A 22,992-nucleotide genomic window follows, 5' to 3' on the forward strand; every position below is an offset into this window, starting at 1 on the left:
TCAACCTTCAAAAGAATTTTTTAAGCTTTTAAGGTGGAAGAAAATTATTCCCATACAAAAAAGAAAAGATGACTCATTAGTCTACTGTCACATATAACCTACTACCGATGAGTAGTTTGACATTGTCAATACTCCCATATGATCAACAAGGGCCAAATACCAATTAAAGCCCGAGCATCCCATGATAGAAAGAAAGTAGAACCATCCAAACTATTTGGGATTCTAAACATGGACATATGTGAGATAAAGCTTGAAGATACTATAGATTCGTTAGCTAAATGGACGAATCATGGATTAGATGAGCTCCCAAATAAATTCTTCCAAAACTTTAAGAAGTTTCTCATCCCCCCTTTTAGTTATTGGAAAGGAGGCTTTATCTTTCAAGGCTTTATTGTCATTAATCAATGAAGAGGTAATCAATGCCCCTTCAATTGACAAGACATGGATGTCCATTGCCCCCACTACTGTTACCATAGATGCAGATGCATTTGGGTGGCTAATCAATGAAGAATTTCACAAAGAAAACACAAAGGGGATCAGCTTCCTCACTCCAACAAGGATGTGGTACTTAACCTAGTTGCAAACGATAACAATACTACTTGACTTGTTTATAGACAATACTAACACTACTTAAAGCAATCAACTAACAAATCACTAACCAATTTTTGGGAATGCGTATAAGTTTTATACCTTGTAAAGGATCCTGAATCAACCACAACAAAACTGGCATTAAGACCCTTATAAAAGACCCTCCCTAGTGGTTATTAGACCATGGCTGCTGTCAACTTATTCAAGAAGGTAAGATACATGGATTATTCGGGATCCCCGTGGGTTTTGGGTTCCCAGTACGTCCGAGATCACAATAGGTGTTGGACAAAGCTAGATAGATAAAATGCGCTAACTACAATAGGGCTTTGTTGCTCGGACAATGGTTCCGAATCCCATCGTGATCATTTCAATGGCCGATTAGTTTGAACAGATCGCACGAGCAGAGGGAGAACAGATCTTTCGTCAAGCACAGGTAAAATGCAACTGCTGGTCTCTGCAGCATACATGTGTGTAATTTTTGCATAAAGCTCAGGCAAAATGCAACCGCTTCGTAGGTCTCCGCAGCAAAAATCCATTCAAAAGTTGAATGTCTTTTTACTGGCTCGCTTAACCCTGGTACAACAATTGTCCGGCGAGAGAAAGGCAAACCAGCTTTAGAAGAGTTCTTGGAAACAGAATAATGAATTGTGGCATTTGCAGAAACAGTCCAAGTTTTGAGCTGAGATTCCTGTTGTGTGACAATTGCCATGGTGGGGTACAAATCTGGACAGGTTTTGTGCGCCTTTTGCAAGTAGCAACAAAGATCATTTTGAAACATGCGTGCATCTGACCTTCTGTCAGATGCTTTGGCATAGCAATGTGCAAGCTCCTGTTACCATGGGGGGCAAGCTTTTGTTCTATATAACGATAATTGCAACAGTGAAAGCTCCAGTGACGGGCTTTGAAACTCCTCATTGCAATTTAGCAGGGGCAAATCGGAGTTGGCAAACTTAAGGGGGGATCCATGTCCTCAGATACTTGAGGAGACTGCAGGCTGGTAAATCAGCATGTTAAGCCATGTCAATAATGATGAAAAGAGCCTTAAAGAATCAGTCTCCTAGTCTCACTTATCACCAAGGCCTGATTTCTGGAGAAGAACCCCTCATGGAAGAAGAAGCTCTGACGGGAGAAGACTGCTGGAGAAAAATCAAACAAGATGTAAGCATTGCTTTTGAATTTAGTACATGATTTAACAGAAAACAGATTCGCTTCTTTCAACATTAAGATCAGATATCATGGAAACATCGAATAAACAAGGAGACAGAAAGCATTTACAAGTAAAGAAGTTTTTTGCTGCAATGCTTCACATTCGATCTCCAGTACATTGACCTCATTCTCCAGCTGCCTAATTGTATCATAATGTTGCTCTATTTCATCCCTGACAGTCTGCAACCGTGCTCCCATACTGCGGAAGGTGTCTGGAATTTTCTCCCTGTGATAAAATGAAAGACAGGAACATCAAAACCTTTACAGACTTTATAAACAAGATGCTCTAACATTCTCTGATCATCTACTGCAGACAGGCTAGCATCCACCCTTATCACTTTTCTTGCAAACAATGAATCATTCTGCTAAACACTCGCAGCCAGCATTAAGCATTCATCCCATGTTAAGTCAACATAAAGGAAGACTTCTTGATGGCCCTATTTCGTCCTTAAAAGTGCCATTTGTTTTAAACAGCTCTTAAGTTACTTTGTATGTGACCCAAACTAACGATAATGTTGTGTAAAATGTCCTCCACCAAATTGCAGATACACTGCTTCAATGTGACTAGCTCTCTGGACCTCTAGGCACAGTGGGAGATTTTGAAGAGAGACAATCATCTTGTCATAAATGAGCTCCTTCAGAGTTGTGACTTCTCATTTAAAGGCATCAAGTTCAGATGTCCAGGCTTATGTTTCAGTCACCCAATGCTTTCATGACACTTGGTGCAGAGATCAACCACCTGTCATGTGATGCACATTTGGGAGGTGCACAAGCCTTACAGAACTAGGCATAGTGGGAGATTTTGAAGAGACCTTGTCATCTCTTGCCTGTGAGCCTCAGTCTGAGTCAGATGAGGACCTTAGGAGCTCTGACTTGTCTATCACTTGTTTTGACGGAGGAGGTAGCTCATTCTAGAGCACTCAGTTTATGGCCTTTTCTCCTTCAGTCGGGATTTTGTGTGCATTTCCTGGGTTCTGCATACAGCAGTCTGCCTCACCTACCGGACATTGTCCACCTTTTCCAGGATTTTTTTTCAAAGATTTTCTGGCATTTTACCAGAGCATTAAATGCTGGTCGAAACACTGGTTGGCCATATTTTGGCCCCAAGTTTCAAGTTGGCTAGATTTGGGGGTATTTGGCTATTTATAGTCTTCCCCACTCAATCGGCAGATCATTCATTCATCTTCCTCCTTCCTTGGCAAATGCATGCTCCAACTCCGTCATCTTCCTCCATCTCCGGTGCTGCCGTTATCATCAGCCTAATCCGGTGCCCTCATTGACCCCCTCCTGTATTCAGCATTCTTTCCTTGTTCAATGCAGATTTCTTTCTTCTTTTCTGCAGTCTTCCTCTATTCCTTTGTTTCTGTGTTTGTGTTCCTTCTTTCATTGCGCACTCTCACAGTAGGGACTAGCTATGAATGACAACAGCTGATAACACATAGAAGTAATGCTAGCAATGGCTCTAGCAAGAAAAGGGTGGAAAAGTGAAAGGAGAAAGTGGCCTGTCCCCCAATCCCCTTTTATAGAACTTTTTGAGCCGATTGTCCTTCCAAAAATTAATCCTTTTGTAAATTAATTTAGTTTTAGATTGGTAATTCTTTTGGGGCCATATGAGAGCTAAAAAATTCAAGCACTTAATCGATTAAGAATAAAATATGGCTTGATTGGAGGTGGTATTGTCAACTTATGATTGAGATATCTTCTTTGACCTCCACTTTAGCATAACATATGCACCTTCCTTTTCTCAAGAGTGGATTCTCCTCTCATGGGTCCTCCTTGCTTTTCAGACAACCTTCTATTTGGGCCCCCTCACTCTTTTTTTTCCTTATGGAAAATCCCCATTACCTTTCCCATGCTAACCTTCCATTTTGCTCGACCTCTCTCAAGGTCAAATCCAATGTGGCATTTTCTCATTTCCTCTCATAGTCCTCCCGATGCTTGCCCTCTTTCTTTTGGGCTATCCTTCCCTAGCATTGTATAACTACCTATATTTTGGTCTCTCCCTTATGTCTTTCATAGAATGTCTCTTTATATTGGACACCCATGTGGCATTTTCTCATTTCCTCTCATAGTCCTCCCAATGCTTGCCCTGTTCTTTTGGGCTATCCTTCCCTAGCATTGTATAACTACCTATATTTTGGTCTCTCCCTTATGTCTTTCATAGAATGTCTCTTTATATTGGACACCCCTCTTTTTCTCTCTTGGGGTGTCCTTTTCATATTTGCATCAGCCTTCTTCTTGGGCCGCTTACGCCTATCTTTTGGACCACATTTAGACTACAGATCCCTCACACCTTGATTTGTCACCATCTCTCTCTCTCTCTCTCTCTCTCTCTCTCTCTCTCTCTCTCGTTCACATAGCCTTCGAACTCATAATCCCACGTAGCAAACATCAATAATTTGTAACATTTGCAATCAAGCTTCATGGTTTTGAGATTATCACTGCTTTAGTCGCACAACTGTTGTATTTATTATCTACTTATGCATATAAGGACTCTTGGATCTTGCAAGATCGATTTTCATTGATTGCTTTTGTAAAACATCAAATGTTAATGATGGAAGAAATAACTTGGCTTTGATACTATCCCATGACTAGTTAAAATTTGATTTTGGGGTCAAAATCACCAAATTTTGCACTCCTTAGTATTTTATACATAGACTCAAATTTTTAAGAAGTTTTGGGACACTAGTAACCTCAAGTTCTTTACTTTTGTGTGTGTGTGTGTGTGTGTGTGTGTGTGTGTGTGTGTGTGTACATATATACACACCTATATATATACATAGACATATACACACGCGCATGCACACGCATGTGTATATATCAAAACATTTTATTTGCTTGCCTAAATATGCATTTATCACCCCCCCCCCCCAACCCTAAAATCATGTCCTAGCATATTCATTTTGGCGTATAAGAATCAAATAATTATCACCATAAGCTGGGGCAGACTATAATAGAGCTTGAAATGTGTGAACAATAAACCACACTTTTCAAGCTTACAAGGCCTAGTGCAGGTGGGCTTGTTGGGGGGTGGGTTTAGGACCCAAAGATACAACTTCCAAGGGTGTGGAGATGATTTTCGGGGATCCCCTTAAATTTCATTTATGGAAGGGACTATTTTTAGTCCCATAAGCTTGAAGGATGAGGGCCAAAAATTTTGTGGGGACTAATCCTTTGCCGAAAATCACCTTAAATTTCATTTATGGAAGGGACTATTTTTAGTCCCATAAGCTTGAAGGATGAGGGCCAAAAATTTTGTGGGGACTAATCCTTTGCACTTGGGAAAAAAGCAAGGCGGGGACCCTATTTCATGATGGAGGGGTGTTTCCATGCAAGGTGATGGGGGACCTCCAGCGGGCCCATTTTGATTGGAAACATCCTTATGGGGCTAGGATTCAAACCCCATCTAACATCAGGAGATGGTTCTCTAACAGTTGAGGAAAATAGAGATTCAGTTTAACATAGCTCATTAACCGCTTTAGAGAAGATAATCTAGAGATATGCTATGGCAGAAATGCAGATCACATTTTCAACAGTCTTAAGGTCAACTAGACACATGCACAATATTTCTACATAGTCAAAAGAAATCCTACTGCACTATTCTTATGCTTTGGTTCCAAATTTTTAATCAAACACAAGTCTAAACTTTGATCCACAAATAAAATCAACTCGTCCCAGGTTGTAAACTCTCTCAGCTCATTCTAAACAATTCTACAGCTGCAGACAGACACAATATAGCCTTTCCCATGCTCTAATGTGAAGGTGAGAGCTTGTTTTTTGGTAACCTACTGCGTCTGAGTCAGAACTAGGTATTAGCAGAAAAATGCACAAAGTGGGTTCCCCCTTGTTTGCCAAAAGGGAGAGAGAATAAATTTACATATGAAACCAGTATGGGGAGAGCGCTTTTCTTTATGGTTTATCTTGGGTGCATGATATAACAGACCAACCATTGATTGCTGAACATGAAATTCCAATATCTAAATAAGCTTCTTTTACAAATGTGCATAAAATTGTTGAGATTGTGATCATTGAAGTTTTGTGCAGCTTATTTGTACTTGTAAATTGCAGAGAAAATAAATACCAGTGTGAACCAACAATCAAAATGAAAAGTTTAGTAATGAGAATACCTTTCATGCTCACTAAGTGTCCGCTTAAGGTCTTCCACAAATTTTTTTTCATATTTATCTCGGTGAAACAAGGAGTTATAAATTACTTCAGCATTTCTGGCCCAGAAGTAATAGAAAATTGTACTGGCTATAGCAGCGGACAAGAAACATCGTCCAACTGCTTTATCATAATTCTGAGTCTCAAAAGTAACCAGAGAAAGAAGAACCAGAAACAGTGAGATGATTCCCCCTCTTCTAATTAACCTGTTAAGAAGCCGCAGAAATCAAGTCAATCAAGTCAACGAGAACAAGCCACTTTGTATTGGATTGTATTGAAATAACTAACCTGAACTCATTGTATTGTGCAATAACATTCCGAAGTTTGAAAGATAGTCCGATGAAGATGAGGAAATAAATTACTAACAGACATATGAAACCATATGCCCAGCCAAAACCTTCTCCTTTGAACTTGCAATCACCTTTTCTGTTGCCTTCATCAAACAGTTGGAACCTGAAATGTAGACATGATGTGAACTTGCTAGATTGTCATTCTGCATTATGGTAAGTGCGTGCTCTTACCAAAAACTCTTACTATTTTTCACAAGGTGTGAGCAACTGTTTGGCTAAAGTGCTTTTGCCATTTCTGTAAGAGAAATAATGGCTAATCAAAACTATCTCAAGTAAAAATATTACAGATACCATGCTCAACAGACCACTCCAGGGACCAGAACTTGAAGAGAAAAATGAAAGGCCAGTAATTCACCCATTTATAAAGGGCATTCCCTCAGGCCTGCTGATGACATGACCAGCCAGCTTTAATAGCTTGCATGGAGCAAACAGTTACACTTCAATTTGGAACTCAAAGATCCAATTTGACATTAGACTAGGAAGTTTCACAAGCTTCCAAGACTAGTATTAGCTTGAGGTGTCATGGCTTGGAACTTCAATTTGGAACTCAAAGATCCAATTTGACATTAAACTAGGAAGCTTCACAAGCTTCCAAGACAAGTATTAGCTTGAGGTGTCATGGCTTGGAAAGGAGGTTCATGCCATGTGAAAGACCTTATACCAAGCATCCACCTCTAGTTGGATATGATGGAACAACTTACAAGCATGGAGAGGGGGATTGTACCATGTGAAAGAGCTTGTGCCACACCTCTGTGAAGGACACTAGGATTTGCAGAAAAAACACTGAGAATGTACAAACACAACTAACACACTTTGAACTCAAACAAGAACACAAAAGCAAAATGTAGCCAACCTTTTGTACCTTGTTTATCAACTATTATCAAGATATATTAGCTCAATGATTCAAATTAATTTGATGCGCATAGACCTTGAAAGGTGATTTGTATACTATTTGAGTATTTCAAGCTATAGTAAAATGTTCATCTTTTTATTCAAGGGTGGCCAATGGTTAGAATGCCCTATATTAATAATTGGGTCATTGTCCACTAGATGCCCAAGAGAAATTAAAAGTTTAGTTGGGCAATCAGAAGTCTCATCATACATAGGCTATCTTCTTCTCCCAAAGATCCCTCCATGGAGAGGGGCAAGGAGAAATTCAAAGAAGTGATTATTGATATGGTTGTTGAATCTCCAAAGATGCTTTTAACAAAGGAAGACGACACTAAAAGATTTTAAGCCTGGAGAAAAGAGCATCAAGTTTGATGTTTTCTATGGTAAGAGAGATTCTCAAAAGTTTGTGTCTTTTACTAGATGACTTGATACTACTTTTGATAGCAAACATTATATAAAAAATCAATTTGATGGTGAGGATTATACTAGATAATTTTATGTTCCTTTTGGTAGTGAAAATTATACAAAAAAATCAATGATTAGAATGCTTAAAATGCATTTGAGAATGCCACTTTAAAGTGGTGGCTCAAAGTTCTTTAAGAGAGAAAGAAACCCCAAGTCTTGGAAGGAATTTAAGGAGATGTTCAACTAGAAGTTTTTGCCTTCATCCCTTGAAGCTGATGTGCAACAAGAATGGGATGAGCTAAAAGATGCTATTCCAACAAAATCACAAACATATTTCCTGTAATAAGAACACAAGCCCATAGAGCTATGAATCTCTTGTATATTCCTCAAATGTGGCCATAAACATATTGCCTCAACCTTTGCAAGATCCATTTGTACCCCATCAACCAACACTATATGGCCCAAAAAATAAAATTTCATGCAAGAAAAACTAAATTTTCTTGTCATTGATCACCAAACAATGCTTATGGAGCTCATTGAACACAATGTCCAAGTATCTTCTATGCTCCTTTTCATTCTTTGAGTGCACAATCATGTCATCAAAGAGTATTTCCATAAATATTCTATGTGGTCTAAAGATCCTCTCCATTATAAGACTAAGCATAGACTCACCATTTGTGAGCCCAAATCGCATGATAAGAAACTCATAAAGACCAAAAGATGCCCTAAAGGCTATCTTTAGTGCATCCTCTAGTCTAATGCATATCTGATGGTATCCACTTTTCAAATCAATGCAACTGAATATGGATAATCCCTACAACCTACCCATGATATCATCAATCCATAGAATCAGGAATCGATTCTTGATCGTAATCTTATTCAAAGCATGATAGTCAATGCACATACGCCATAAACCATCATTTTTCTACATCAAAAGCACATGTGAGCAAAAGGGAGATGAGCTGAACTAAATCAGCCCTTTTTCTAACAACTCATTCACCTAACTCATAATCTCTTCCTGTTGGGCTGCACTCACCCTATGTGATGGTTTTAGGTTGTCTTTGGTGCATCCTCTAGTCTAATGCGTATCTGATGGTATCCACTTTTCAAATCAATGCAACTGAATATGGATGATCCCTACAACCTACCCCATGATATCATCAATCCATAGAATCGAGAATCGATTCTTGATCGTAATCTTATTCAAAGCATGATAGTCAATGCACATACGCCATAACCATCCTTTTTTCTACATCAAAAGCACATGTGAGAAAAAGAGAGATGAGCTGGACTGAATCAGCCCTTTTTCTAACAACTCATTCACCTTACTCATAATCTCTTCCTGTTGGGCTGCACTCACCTTATGTGATGGTTTATTAGAAAAGGATACTTCTAGGAATCGACTCTATAGCATGATCCTCTTGCCATTCTAATAGTAGTTGTCCTGGAAGTGACTGTGAGAGACAATCAGCATACATATTCAGAAATGACAGGCAATCTTTATCCAAATTAGACATATTCTTAACAGTCTCACTATCAACTTTATCCTTGACAAAAACCAACTATGTTGAAATATGATTTTTCATTACTTTAGAAACGGCTAAAGCACATGCAATTGGGATTCCCTTTTTAATTCTACACCCAATACATGTGCTTTCCCTTATGTTGCAAATTCACAACTTTGCTATGGATATCAATGATTGCATGCACATGATGACACCATGGCATCCCCAATAAATATCACAGCCCTAAAGTGGGGTAATGAAGAAATCTTCAATGTCCACGTAACTTTGTATATGCAAGTAAAGCTTCCCAATGATGATGGGTGTGACGGGCTCTACATGCCATGCCAATCTCTCCCATAGGCCCCATCTCATCATTTTGTATGCCTATGGTACATAGATAGGCAGCCAAGTCTGTAGAGATAAAATTTACTCATGCACTAAGATCAAAGAATACCAAAGCACATCGATCTCTGACTTTTCCCCATGCTCTGCAAAGCTCAATAGCATTCGTATTGAGCTGATCACTAAGTAAATCAAGGACTAAACCAACTGATGTTTTGGACCTTTTACCCTTTGCATCCTCTTTGCTTTCAACCTTTTCAACTTGCTATCTATCAAGACAACTCCTTGCCATATGCCCTCCTGTCCAAAAATGAAGCATTTATTTGCAGACATCAATTCTTTACACTAGGCAACACTTTTCTATGTCCTTCACTATTGTTTTAGCCTCTTTTCAGGCCTATTTACAAATCTGCCCTTTTTATCAACCTTGGAAGTATGCTTTGGTATCTTATTCTCATCACTCTTGACAGCTAAAGACTTCCCACACAGCAAAGCATCAACAATACATGCTATCTCGATGAGTTGTGACATGCTGGTCACATTGGTTTTAATGCAAAAATCCTAAATCTCTTTGAGCAGCCAACAACAATACTTTTCGATCTACTTAAAAAGGTTTGAACTGGTCATCATATTCTTCATCTTCTTGCCGATCTTCTTGCCGATCATCAACATCAAGAATCCTAGAAGGACCCACATTTTGGTCTAAGGTGTTGGAGCAAAAGACGGCCTCCAGGAGCAGTATAGCAACCAGGCAGCTGATCAGGCTGGAAACACAGCTGCCTACCAAGACTGAATGGGCAGCACAGCACCTAGGAACAGCCAGGAAGGTGCTGCAGCAGTCAAGGAAGCTGTCCAACATGCAGCAAGCGATCAGCAAGCTGTCACCTGGCTCAAACAGCCAAAAAACACAAGCAGAACCGTTCGTACAAATGGGCTGGATGCTGAGCTCAGCTGGCAGCAGCAAAACACAGCAGATGGGCACCTTTAGAAGGCTGGGCAGGCTAGAAACTGGGCACCTGGATGTAAATGGCAGATGGCACCAATCAGAGAACAGCAAGCAGCCAGTGGAACATGAAGACTGAGTGGAGGGTGCTAGAACTGAATGACCAAGATGCTAAGTGACTAAGCACACCATCTATTTACAAATAAGGATCCAACTAAAGTATAGGAGTTTGCTTATGGGACACAGAAACTCTTTATAACATTAAAGTTTGAGTTTTGGGGCTATTTAGAATCTCATAGTCACAAGTGATGCAAAACGAGACAGGGACGGCCGGGGGATGGGGAACAGGGAGGAATTGCCATCACTTGTGACTATATAGTCACATGGAATGGGACACCGGACGGAAAGAAGCTACCATTCCCACAATGCTCAAGTCCAAAAGTGACCATCACTTGAACTAAATAAGGTTTAATGTGAAATGCTTCTTTTTCAGCTTAACATGGGGACACCGCCACAAGGTGATGGAGTTGAGTACTTGCATTACACGTCCAAATCATGGTGATAGAAGGCCATGAGAAAATCAGAAGATAGTTATTAAATGCCGAAATTGCACTCTATGCAATTGAGGTCCTTTATCTCAGCTATGCCAAAAATGAATGTAGTAAAATCTTTACACATGTACTCATAGCCTAATGAATCAAAATGTAGTGGTGATGCAAAGTGTCACATGAGTGAATGCAAGGAGTCACATTGTAGTATATATTTTGAATCGATGAATAAAGGACAATACAACAATTTCTCTTCTTGTTTTCGTGTTCTTCTCCTCTCGTTCCTCTTCTATGCTATTTTGAGAGTCCTCAGTACAACTTTCTCTATTGGGGCTTCGGCCCCAACATGGATTGTGGTAGCTGCCTTGGATCCTAGGTGAGCGATGGATACTCAAGATGCTCCACTCAAAGAAGTAAACGGGAATCATGCTACATAGTGTATGGATCTTCATTTGGAGGGATGCCTATAATTGTAGGTTTCTATCTGTTCCAAGCACCCAACATATATGCACTATGAAAATGCAAAGGTGTAATGCATAAAGGGCTATGATCATGTAGTAAAGTGCCATAGGAAAATCCTCTCATAGGTACATTGTTAACTCGCCCAAACACCCTTGTACGAGAATAAAAATGATTAAATGCAAGGGTAGATACAACAAGGAAGAGATGCAATGTCCAGCACGAAGAGGACTGTACCGAAACTTGAATGTTAACATGTGGACAGTAACACCCTCTCAACCATGGTTGTCAATGCTAAAGGGTAGATACAACAAGGAAGGGATGCAATGTCCAGCACAAAGAAGACAGTACCGAAACTTGAATGTTAACATGTGGACAGTAACACCCTCTCAACCATGGTTGTCAATGCTAAAGGCAAAGGAGTTGATGTCAGTTCATGGTGCCAAGAACCAGATGAAGAGGGTCCTAGAGTGACCTGATGAAGAAGAACAAGGAAGACCTAACACCCCTTAGCTGGAAGAGCTAAGAAGGAGAATCAATCGCCAAGGTAGTTGGGACACGCTTGTACTCAGCCTTGGGAGAGGGCTCCTGTTCTAACCAGATGTCATACATGTGCCCCAAACTCAACCTTGGGAGAGTGCTCCAATGCCAATCAAGAGTGCAGAGGTACAACCACCAAGTTAGCAGTCCACCATGACAATAAGAAGAACCTAATGGAGAGGTAACCATAGTAGAAGAAGAAACCACATCAACTGGAAGAGCAATGAAGAAAGACAGCTACTGTAGTAAATGAAATGATGGCCGAAACTCAGACTCAGGAGAGAAAACACAATCCCTCATCACCATGCTGATCAAGGATGTAATAGTACGCTCATCAAGGCAAGGTCAAAAGTCCATGCCTTCAGTCCAATCAAGACTAGTATAATCGTGCAATGTTAGTCCTTAACTGAAATACAAAACCCAATATGTAAGTACAAGAGGAGAAACTAAAAGTTGCACATTGCTTTTTCATATTGAGATGCTTTTGATACTTAGCTAAAGTTAAATATATCTAAGAAAAGGAAGAACTTAGTCCATTGCTTTTTCATATTGAGATGCTTTTGATACTTAGCTAAAGTTAAATATATCTAAGAAAAGGAAGAACTTAGTGGTAAGAAGAGTATAAAGCAAAAGAAAGACAAAAGGGCTAAAGAAAGGCTTGGCCTAGCTTAACCTATTATAGCGTAAAGACATGTAGCCTATGGGCCTGACTGAAGGAGCCTAAAGATCTACTAATCAAGGAGAGCAAGGAAGACCTAACACCCCTCAGCTGGAAGAGCTGCAAAGAGAATTAGCCACCACGAGATCAACTTAGATTTCTTGCAGCAAGTAGTTGGAGCCATCTCATCAACTACCAGGTGGCGGATAGTAGGTGTGCCTTGCATTCTTTAACCCCATCCCCCCATTGGCCTAGGCCTAGTATTTGATATGATCTAGCTCCACATGCATGTGGTTGATCACTTACATTCTCTTATTTTCCTGTGTAATAAAATTAGCCACTCTTCTTTAATAAACAATCCCCCAAAAGAAGGTTATGCATCATCATTCAATTGAAGGATTATATAGCAAGCTCATCTAGAGGAATAATGCAATGATGCACATATTGCAACGTCATTACACCTAGCCAATGATGATACATGAGCTGTTGAGAAAGCACTTCTTCAGTTCACACACTTCATTTAGGGTTTCACATTGACAGCCCCAAAAAGGGCTGGTGTCCACATTTTGGCCACTTTTTCACTTATTCTTCACCGCCTTCTTCGGTCACCACCACCACCTCCCTTCTCTCACCAGGCCCTTCCACTACCCTAGCACCCCTTCAGGAGGACATTGCGGTTCGTGGCTTGTGGCTGCCTTCACCCTACCTCTTCTGCTTCAGGCGCCCTATTCCAGCATTAGGCCTTGCGTTTGGAGCATCTTCCACCCGGCATCACCATCATCTACTTGGCGTCAACACCCTCCTCCATCAAGCTCCACCTTCACTTGCGTTTTTCAGATTGGAGGCCTTCTCCTTGCCTCGCATCATCATCTCCAAGTTGGCATCAGCATCCTAATCTCTACCGACAATCTCCATCATCAAGGCGTCAATGATTTCATCACTCATTTATTACACGGGCTGTTGGGGCCTGCATGTTTGCAGCCTCGCTCCTCCTCCATCACCTAGTGTCACTTGTTTATCACAAGGATTGTTGGGACCTACGTTTTTTCTGCAGCCCCGCTTCTCGTCCATCACTTGTCATCACTCGTCTGTCACAAAGGTTGTTGGGATCTGCATTTTTTAAGCCCGGCTCATCTTCCATCATTGGGCATCATGATTATCCACTTGGCATCAATATCTGGGCTGCTCTCCCTATGTTTGACAGTTCCGACACTCTGGGATTTGTGTTTTGTTGCCCAGGTCACTCCCCAGCATCAGAGGACTATGGTACACTCCCTCAACAACTGGTGATCATCTTCCACATTTCTGACGGCATTAGTTCGCTCCCTCCACAGCTGTCCTTCACCTTCGAGTGATTACTTCGATAGCCCACTGCCCAGAGAACTGCAATTCGCTCCCTTCACTATGCAAATTCTCACAAGTGCTGCCACCTGATTCAAATAGGACAATGCAGTTATCTTTTGAGCTTCAACTCTGCAGTATCAACTTTTCTTCTCATAGCATGATTCAATGCATTATCACCGTGTTCTTGTGTTTCTAAGTTTCTCTTCTCTCTCAATGTTTGCCATACACACTCTGTGTTACTCCGCAAACCCTACTATCCCTTTGCACTGTTGCTTATTTTGACATGGTATCAAAGTGCAGGTTGACACCCTTCTCTTCCTCTCCCATCCACCCTCCCTTTTACAGGTTGACACTCCGGTGCTATGACTTCTCCATTGGTAGATGGACATACCATTGAAGGCACCCCAACCGATGCTTGCTGCCATGGACCTTTGCCCTGAATTGTACGACCACGCGGCAACGTGATCATGACAACGAACGCAAATTTCCAGAATGCTAGAGTCAGAGATCATTAATGTCTATGATTGAGGTATCAAGAGGGAGCGCCTTGAGGTCAGGAAGATATGCCCAAAAGAAAGCTTCAATTGAGATGGCCTAGTTGAAGAGATCCACAAGCTCCAAGGTGGGTAGGTGCAGTCTAGCTATGGCAAACAAGAGGCTCGAGTGAAGTTGGAGGTGAAAATGGAGTTGATTATGAAGTCATGAGCTCAGGTTGAGCTGGATAGAAATGGAATAGACGAAGGTTGCTTCTACTTCTTCTAGGGTTTCAAAAATGCCACCTCAACAACCCGCGATTCTGCAGTTCACTTCCTCGAGAGACAGTGATTGTTGGAATCGTCCCCTCAACAGTCCGCTCCTTCGAGAGGCAATGATTGTTCGACACCTATTACTTCGCCTCTGCAGACTGCTCCAATGAGAGAGAATGACTGTTGCGCAGCCTTGGCTCCGCATGAGCCACACCTTTCCCCACCCTCGACTACTCAATTTCGAGAGGCCACTTCTGGCAATTCTTCGATATCTTCAATACCCCAGATACCTTCCTTGGCACCAACCGGCGGCATTTCCTTCGTCATCAGATGATTTGGAGTCCGTGATCCATGAGTTTTTAGATTCCCTCTCTCTTGTACTCTCATAGAGGGGAAATTCAAAGTATGTAAGAGGTAACCATAGCTCTCAACTTGAAACACTTGAAACAATAAGCAATCCATAGGTCTTGGCGGTGTACTTACGAGAGCGATGACATTTTGGTTTCATTGCTAGGACCAACGAATTTAATCTTGAGTGCTTGCACACTCCAAATCGAGTGACAAAGTAGGAGTTCGTCTCTAAAACGATGCTTGGCTGCTTTAGGTAGGAAGCGAGGGAGTCAGAGGCCCATTAGTTTAGGTTTAGAAAGCTTTCTGTGCATCATTTCTCCTATTGATTTCAAGATCTTCAGATACTGCCTAGATTGGGGCCTTGGAGGTTCTGCCATGACTTGGTAACGAGACCTTCAAATTCCTTCCAGCATGGAGTTACAAAGCTTGTAGCTCCTCTCCTAAGGTGAAGTCAAGTTCTACAGTTCATCCAATCTATTGTTCCTTACTATAGGTTACCTTTCAAGTGGAAATCTTGGATCTTCGAGATCCTCTTCTTCTTCATCGTATCTCTCTTCACTCCTCTTTCTTCATCCCTTTTTGGGCCTAAGAGGGGATGTTGAGAAACCACTTCAATTCACACACTTCATTTAGAGTTTTGCACTGATAGCCCCAAAAAGGGCTAGTGTCCACATTTTGGCCACTTTTTTAGTGGGTGCCCACACAATGGTACGCCACCCTAGATAACTTATGCCTATAAATAGGCAATCACTCCATTAATTCTTCACTAAACTCTCTCTTCAAACATTCTTCACCACCTTCGGTCATACCACCACCTCCCTTCTCTCACCAGCCCCTTCCATTGCCCTCACACCCCTTTAGGAGGACATTGTGATTCCTAGCTCGTGGCTGCCTGCATCCTTCCTCTTCTACTTCAGGAGCCCTATTCCAGCATCAAGCCTTGCGTTTGAAGCATCTTCCACCCGGCATCACCATCATCTGCTTGGTGTCAGCACACACCCTTCTCCATTAGGCTTCACCTGGCCTTCTCCTTGTCTAGTGTCATCATCTCTAGGTTGGCATGAGCATCCTAGCCTCTAGCGACAGTCTCCATCATCAAGGGTCACTGATTTCATCACTTATTTATTACTAGGGCTGTTGGGACCTGCGTTTTTGCAACCTAGCTCCTCCTTCATCACCTGGCGTCACTCGTTTATCACAAGGGCTGTTGGAACCTACGTTTTTGCAGCCTAGCTTCTCATCCGTCACCTGGCGTCACTCGTCTATCATAGAGGCTACTAGGAGCTGCGTTTTTGCAACCTCACTCATCTTCCATCATTTGGCATCATCATTATCCACCTAGCATCAATATCTAGGCTACATTGTCGCTTATTTTGACATGGTATCGGAACATACCTGGCATTTTTGACATGGTATCCAAGCACACATTGACACCCTTCTCTTCCTCTCCCATCCACCCTCCCTTTTACAGGTTGATACTTCGGTGCTATGACTTATCCACAAGCACATGGACAGACTACTGGGTGCTCCTCTTCTAGCATCAACGGCACCCCCACTGATGCTTGCCACCATGGACCTTTGCTCCCTACCCCGCCGGAGTATGTGTCAATCAATGTGCCACCTCTCCCTTCTGGGCCATAGAGTTTATTCTGCATCAGCTTTCAAATTTTTATGCTCAAGTCAATAAGACACACCTGATGCACCCTATACCCTTTCGAGCCACAGCAGGATCGACTAATACCACCACCTCCTCATGACCGCCACAATGGGCTACGAAGATTGCTTCTACTGCTTCTAGGATTTCAAGAATGCCACCTCAACAACCCACGGTTCTACAGTCCACTCCCTCAAGAGGTAGTAATTGTTGGATATTGTCCCCTTAGTCTACTCCTTCAAGAGAGTGATTGTTCGACACCTTCTATTTCGTCTGCTCTATAGTCCACTCCATTGAGAGATGATGATTGTTGCGCAACCTTGGCAACACATGAGCTTCACCTTTCCCCATCCTCAACTACTCAGGTTTGAGAGGCCACCTTTAAGAGTTTTTCGATATCTTCAATACCCCAAATACCTTCCTTGGCACCAACCGACGGCACTTCCTTCGTCATCAGATGATTCGGAGTCCATGATCCATGAGTTTTTAGATTCTCTCTCTCGTAGAGGGGGATTCAAAGGGGGCTATACTCTCTGTGGCCTCAAAGAGGGCTTCTACTTGTTCAGCTTCAAAGGGGACCCTTGCATCTCCACCCTCAACGGGGGCACCTACTCATCATGAAGTTTGTCACCCACCATTTACTCTTTTGGGATGGCTGTCTTCGGACAATCATTTCTCCTATTCATACCCAGGATCTTTACGTACTGCCCAGCTTGAGGCCTTGGAGATTCAACCGTCATGACTTTATGACAAGACCTTCAAATTCCTTCCAACAAGGAGTTATGTAGCTAGTAGCTTCTCTCCCAAGGTGGAGTCAAGTTCTACAGTTCTTCCCATCTATTTTTCCTTACTACAGGTTACCTTTCACGTGGAGATCTTGGATCTTCGGGATCCTCTTCTTCTTCATCGTATCTCTCTTCGCTTCTCTTTCTTCGTCCCTTTTTGGGCCTAAGAGGGGTTATTGAGAAACCACTTCTTCAATTCACACACTTCATTTAGAATTTTGCACTGACAACCCCAAAAAGGGCTGGTGCCCACATTTTGGCCACTTTTTTAGTGGGTGCCCACACAGTGGTGTGCCACCCTAGACAACTTATGCCTATAAATAAGCAATCACTTCATTCATTCTTCACTAAACTCTCTCTTCAGTCATTCTTCAAAACCTTCAGTCACCACCACCACCTCCCTCCTCTCACCATTCCCTTCCACTGCCCTCACAACCCTTCAAGACGACATTGCAATTCGTGGCTCGTGACTACCTTCACCCTTCCTTTTCTACTTCAAGCGCCCTGTTCCAACATCAAGCCTTGCGTTTGGAGCATCTTCCACCCGGCATCACCATCATCTGCTTGGTGTCAGCACTCTTCTCCATCAAGCCCCACATTTACCTGCGTTTTTCAGGTTGGAGTCCTCCTTGCTTCGCAGTATCCTATCTCCAAGTTAACGTCAGTATCCTAGCCTCTAGTGACAGTCTCCATCATCGAGTGTCACCGATTTCATCACTCATTTATCACAGGGACTGTCCGAACCTGCATTATTACAACCTAGCTCTTCCTCCATCACTTGGCGTCACTCGTTTATCACAAGGGCTGTTGGGACCTACGTTTTTGCAACCTAGCTTCTCGTCTATCACCTAGCCTCACTCGTTTGTCATAGAGGCTGCTAGGACCTGTGTTTTTACAGCCCGGCTCATCTTCCATCATCTGGTATCATCATTATCCACCTGGCGTCAGCATTTGGGCTGCTCTCCCTACGTTCAACAACTCCCATACTCTCGGATTTGCATTTTGCTACCCAGGTCACTCCCCGGTATTAAAGGACTGCGATTAGCTCCCTTGAAGTTATCCTTCATCTTTCAGTGCTTACTTCAATAGCCCACTGCCTAGAGGACTGCGTTTCACTCCCTTCATTGTGCAAATTCCCATAGGTACTGCCACCTGATTCAGACAAGGCAGTGCAGTTATCTTTCGAGCTTCGGCTCCACTGTATCAGTTTTTCTTATCATAGAATGATTCAGTGCATCATCAACGTGTTCTTGTGTTTCTGAGTTTCTTCTCCCTCCTCTCAGTGTTTGCCGTACAGACTCTGTGTTACTCCCCGCAAATCCTATTGTCTCTTTGCACTGTTGCTTATTTTGACATGATATCAAAGCATACATGTTATTTTTAACATGGTACCACAAAGCAAGTTGACACCCTTCTCTTCCTCTCCCATCCACCCTCCCTTTACAGGTTGACACTCTGGTGCTATGACTTATCCACAAGCACATGGACAGACCATTGGGTGCTCCTCTTCTGACATCAATAGCACCCCCACCGATGCTTGCCACCATGGACCTTTACTCCCTACCCTACTAGAGTATATGCGTCTACCCCCAAGCACTCGATGTGCCACCTCTCCCTTCTGGGCCATAGAGTTTATTCTACATCAGCTTTGAGATTTTTATGATCAAGGCAATAAGACGCATTTGATGCATACTAAGCCATTTCGAGCCACATGAGGATCAACTAGTACAATGGCCTTCTTACAACCACCACAATGCACTACAAAGGTTGCTTCTACTTCTTCTAGGGTTTCACGAATGCCACCTTGACAACCCGCAATTCTACAGTCCGCTTTCTCGAGAGAGAATGATTGTTGGATATCATCCCCTCGGCAATCTGCTTCTTCAAGAGACAGTGATTATTCGACACCTTCTATTGCTTCGGTTCCACAGTTCGCTTCACTACGATACAATGATTGTTGCGCAACCTTGGCTCCGCATGAGCCTCACCTTTTCCCACCCTTGACTACTTAAGTTCGAGAGGCCACCTCTGGGAGTTCTTCAATATCTTTAATACCCCAAATACATTCTTCCACACCGACTGGCGGCATTCCTTCATCATCAGATGATTCGGAGTCCATGATCCATGAGTTTTTAGATTCCCTATCTCTTGTAAAGGGGGATTCAAAAGGAACTATAGTCTCTTTGCTCTCAGAGGGGGCTTCAAAGGGAACCCTTGCATCTCCACTCTCAAGGGGGACACCTACTCATCATGAAGCTCATCACCCACCATTTACTCTTTTGGGATGCTTGTCTTCGGACAATCATTTCTCCTATTGATACCCAAGATCTTTAGATACCACCTAGATTGCGGCCTTGGAGATTCAATTGCAACTTAGTGACGAGACCTTCGAATTCCTTCCAGCATGGGACTATGGAGCTAGTAGCTTCTTCTGAGGTAGAGTCGGGTTCTACAGTTCATCCCATCCATTGTTCCTTACTACAGGTTACCTTTCAGATGGAAATCTTGGATCTTCGGGATCCTCTTCTTCTTCATTGTATCTCTCTTTGCTCCTCTTTCATCATCTCTTTTTGGGCCTGAGAGAGAATGTTGAGAAACCACTTCTTCAATTCACACACTTCATTTAGGGTTTTGCACTAACACCCCTAAAAAAGGTTGATGTCCACATTTTGGCCACTTTTTCAGTAGGTGCCTACACAGTGGTGTGCCACCCTAGACAACTTATGCTATAAATAGGCAATCACTTCATTCATTCTTCACTAAACTCTCTCTTCAATCATTCTTCACCACCTTCTTCAGTCACCACCACCACCTCCCTTCTCTCACCAACCCCTTCCACTATCCTCACACCCCTTCAAAATGACATTGCGGTTCGTGGCTCATGGCTGCCTTTATCCTTTCTCCTCTACTTCAAGCACCTTGTTCCAACATTAGACATTGTGTTTGAATCATCTTCCACCCAATGTCACCATCATCTGCTTGGGGTCAACACCCTTCTCCATCAGGCTCCACCTTCACTTGCATTTTTCAAGTTGGAGTCCTCCTTACCTCACATCATCATCTCTAGGTTAGCATTAGCATCCTAGCCTCTAGTAACAGTGCCCACCATCGAGCATTAATGATTTCATCACTTGTTTATCACAAGGACTATTCGGACCTGCGTTTTTGCAGCCTGGCTCCTCCTCCATCACCTGGCATCACTCGTTTATCACAAGGGCTGCTAGGACCTGTGTTTTTGTAGCCTGGCTTCTCGTCTATCACCTGGCCTCACTCATTTGTCACACAGGCTACTAGGACCTGTGTTTTTACAACCCCAACTCATCTTCCATCATTTGGCATCATCATTATCTACCTACCGTCAATGTCTGGGCTGCTTTTCCTGTGTTTGACAGCTCCGACACTTTGGGATTTGCGTTTTGCTGCCCAAGTCACTCTCCGGCATCAAGGACTGCAATTGGCTCCCTCGACTAGTGATCATCTCTCCCATATCTCCAACGGCATTAGAGGACTACAGTTTTCGCTCCCTCAACAGATGTCCTTCACCTTCGAGTGATTACTTCAATAGCCCACTGCCTGGAGAATTGCGTTTCGCTCCCTTCACTGGGCAAATTCCCACAAGTATTGCCGCTTGATTCAGACAAGATAGTGCAATTATCTTTTGAGCTTTGGCTCCGCTATATTAGCTTTTCTTCTCATAGCATGATTCAATGCATCATCGTCGTGTTCTTCTTGTGTTCTAAGTTTCTCTTCTCTCTCACTGTTTTCCATACACACTTTTTGTTACTCCCCGCAAACCCTACTATCTCTCTGCACTGTCGCTTATTTTGACATGGTATCAGAGCATACCTGTTATTTTTGCCATGAGCATCCAAGTGGCACTCAATCTAGACATTATTGTGTAGTCTCTCTTCCATATGGCAGTCCAACTCACGCCATGTCTCACTTGTGTCTAGAAATGTTCCCATTGGGGCAGAAGCAGCCAGGATGGATAGTTGGCAGATCGTCAGGGTCAGTGTAACTAACAACACAGGCAAGATAAGCAATCAGCTCAATGAATGCTAATGCTTCAAAAATGAACAGTTGCACACTATCACCATCAGACTAAGTATACTTTTGGTTCACAACTTTTCAGATCCAATCCACACTCCTATTAAGTCTAATTGTCAAACGCTTCTGTGATATGGGGCAGTTATTCTCAAGTCAATTAAATATGTGGGGTCATCTTACTTAATTCCACCCTTGACTGTTTCTGCAATGCAGAAAATGATGGCCGGAAGCATGAGTGGAAGGAAAACAATGAAGTAGGGATATTTTAGCCGGTCCCGTCGGAGTACAAAGATGCGATGCAGGACAACGAGGCGCATGATAAGGCAGTTCAGCCACAGGGCGAATCCGAAGCAGAACAACAGCCAGAAGGTCCACAAGGAGCAAACCGCAAAGATAGAACCCTGGCGCCTGGCAAAGTGATTGTTGGCAACCAATGCGGCAAGGATGCAGATGAGACCCCCCACAGAGCTCAACACTGTAAGGGTTACATCCTTGCTTTTGATGGGCCTGTATCCTCGGTGGCGCAGCATGACTAGGTTGCCTGCAATCATGATGAGGCCACCTATTCCGATGACTGTCACTGTAACATAGTCCAGGGGGGATGTCAATTGGAGCTCTGACGGAGGGGGAGGGGGAGGATAGCCTGCTGGCATGGTATCCCCTGTCTCTGCCTGTAACTCTGTCTGATGAGGGGTCCTCTGCTGATGATAAGTGAAAACTAACAATAATCATGTGTGAATCTCTGTTACATGCGCCAGAACCAGGACATGATGGCTCCGACCCCTTTGAAATTCTCAATTAACCGAGTCAATAACAATATCTGCCAGATTAGCCAAGCCAAGGAAAAGCTATGGCATCTCTCTGACTGTGACTCTGGTCGTCTGATGAGTGAACTAGCAAAAACCCCTTTGAAATTCTCAATTAACCGAGTCCAGAACAAAATCTGCCAGATTAGCCGAGCCAAGGAAAAGCTATGGTGTATCTCTGCCTGTGGTAGTCTGTCTGATGCAACAAAGAGAGAGAGAGAGAGAGAGAGAGAGAGTCTCGAGTGTTCTGCGCAGGAGTGAAAGAAGACAAGAGGGCGTCAACCCTTTTGAAAATTTCAATCACCCAGGTCAACAAAATCTTCCCCAATTACCCGCCCTGGACCAAAATCATAAATGTATTTCCAGCTCATTCGAGATATGTGGGCACTGTCCAATGACATCCATCACTCGTCTGAGGTCGTCTCATTCACAAAGGGCGACGGTAGATGAGTCAACAGAGACAATTATAACTACCTTTCTTTTACTAAGGCAAAGAAACTTTTCAAGCTTTCTAGCTCACTTGAGGTATGTGAGTGCCGCCCATGACTTTAGGGCAAATTCACAAATGGTGACAAAAAAATGAGCCGTCTATCTTTCATCACCTGTCTTGTTCACAAAGGCGGTAGTAGATGAGTCAAAACAAATGATAATGACTACCTT

At 42.7% G+C, this 22,992-nt stretch overlaps 1 protein-coding gene across 2 annotated transcripts; it reads right to left on the minus strand.

The window, feature by feature from the left end:
- Positions 1-671: 671 nt before the first annotated feature.
- Positions 672-22,666, minus strand: RGS1 (REGULATOR OF G-PROTEIN SIGNALING 1). 2 transcript variants are annotated; one of them, XM_087664873.1, is made up of 5 exons: positions 21,707-22,666; positions 6,247-6,411; positions 5,922-6,164; positions 1,864-2,020; positions 672-1,724 (listed from the first exon to the last, which is right to left on the minus strand). In XM_087664873.1, exons 1-5 carry the CDS (start codon positions 22,177-22,179, stop codon positions 1,659-1,661), a joined length of 1,104 nt encoding a protein of 367 aa, XP_087520999.1. In that variant the 5' UTR covers positions 22,180-22,666; the 3' UTR covers positions 672-1,658. The 2 variants fall into 2 exon arrangements, with proteins under 2 accessions (XP_087520999.1, XP_087521000.1); XM_087664874.1 differs by having other exon boundaries at positions 672-1,721; positions 21,707-22,665.
- Between the last annotated feature and the right edge of the window lie 326 nt (positions 22,667-22,992).

Source organism: Lygodium microphyllum, chromosome 23 (assembly GCF_053477565.2).
Source record: "Lygodium microphyllum isolate KBCC chromosome 23, Lygodium_microphyllum_v1.1.10, whole genome shotgun sequence".
NCBI lineage: Eukaryota > Viridiplantae > Streptophyta > Polypodiopsida > Schizaeales > Lygodiaceae > Lygodium > Lygodium microphyllum.

Bases quoted from the DNA above. Each gene is read 5' to 3' on its own strand.
- RGS1 (XM_087664873.1), bottom strand. From the start codon at position 22,179: ATGCCAGCAGGCTATCCTCCCCCTCCCCCTCCGTCAGAGCTCCAATTG. The intron at 2,021-5,921 runs GTATTCTCATTA...ATTTTATCACAG, and splicing joins ACACTTAGTGAGCATGAAAG to GGAGAAAATTCCAGACACCT. The intron at 1,725-1,863 runs GTAAATGCTTTC...ATTTTTCTCCAG, and splicing joins AGCAAAAAACTTCTTTACTT to CAGTCTTCTCCCGTCAGAGC.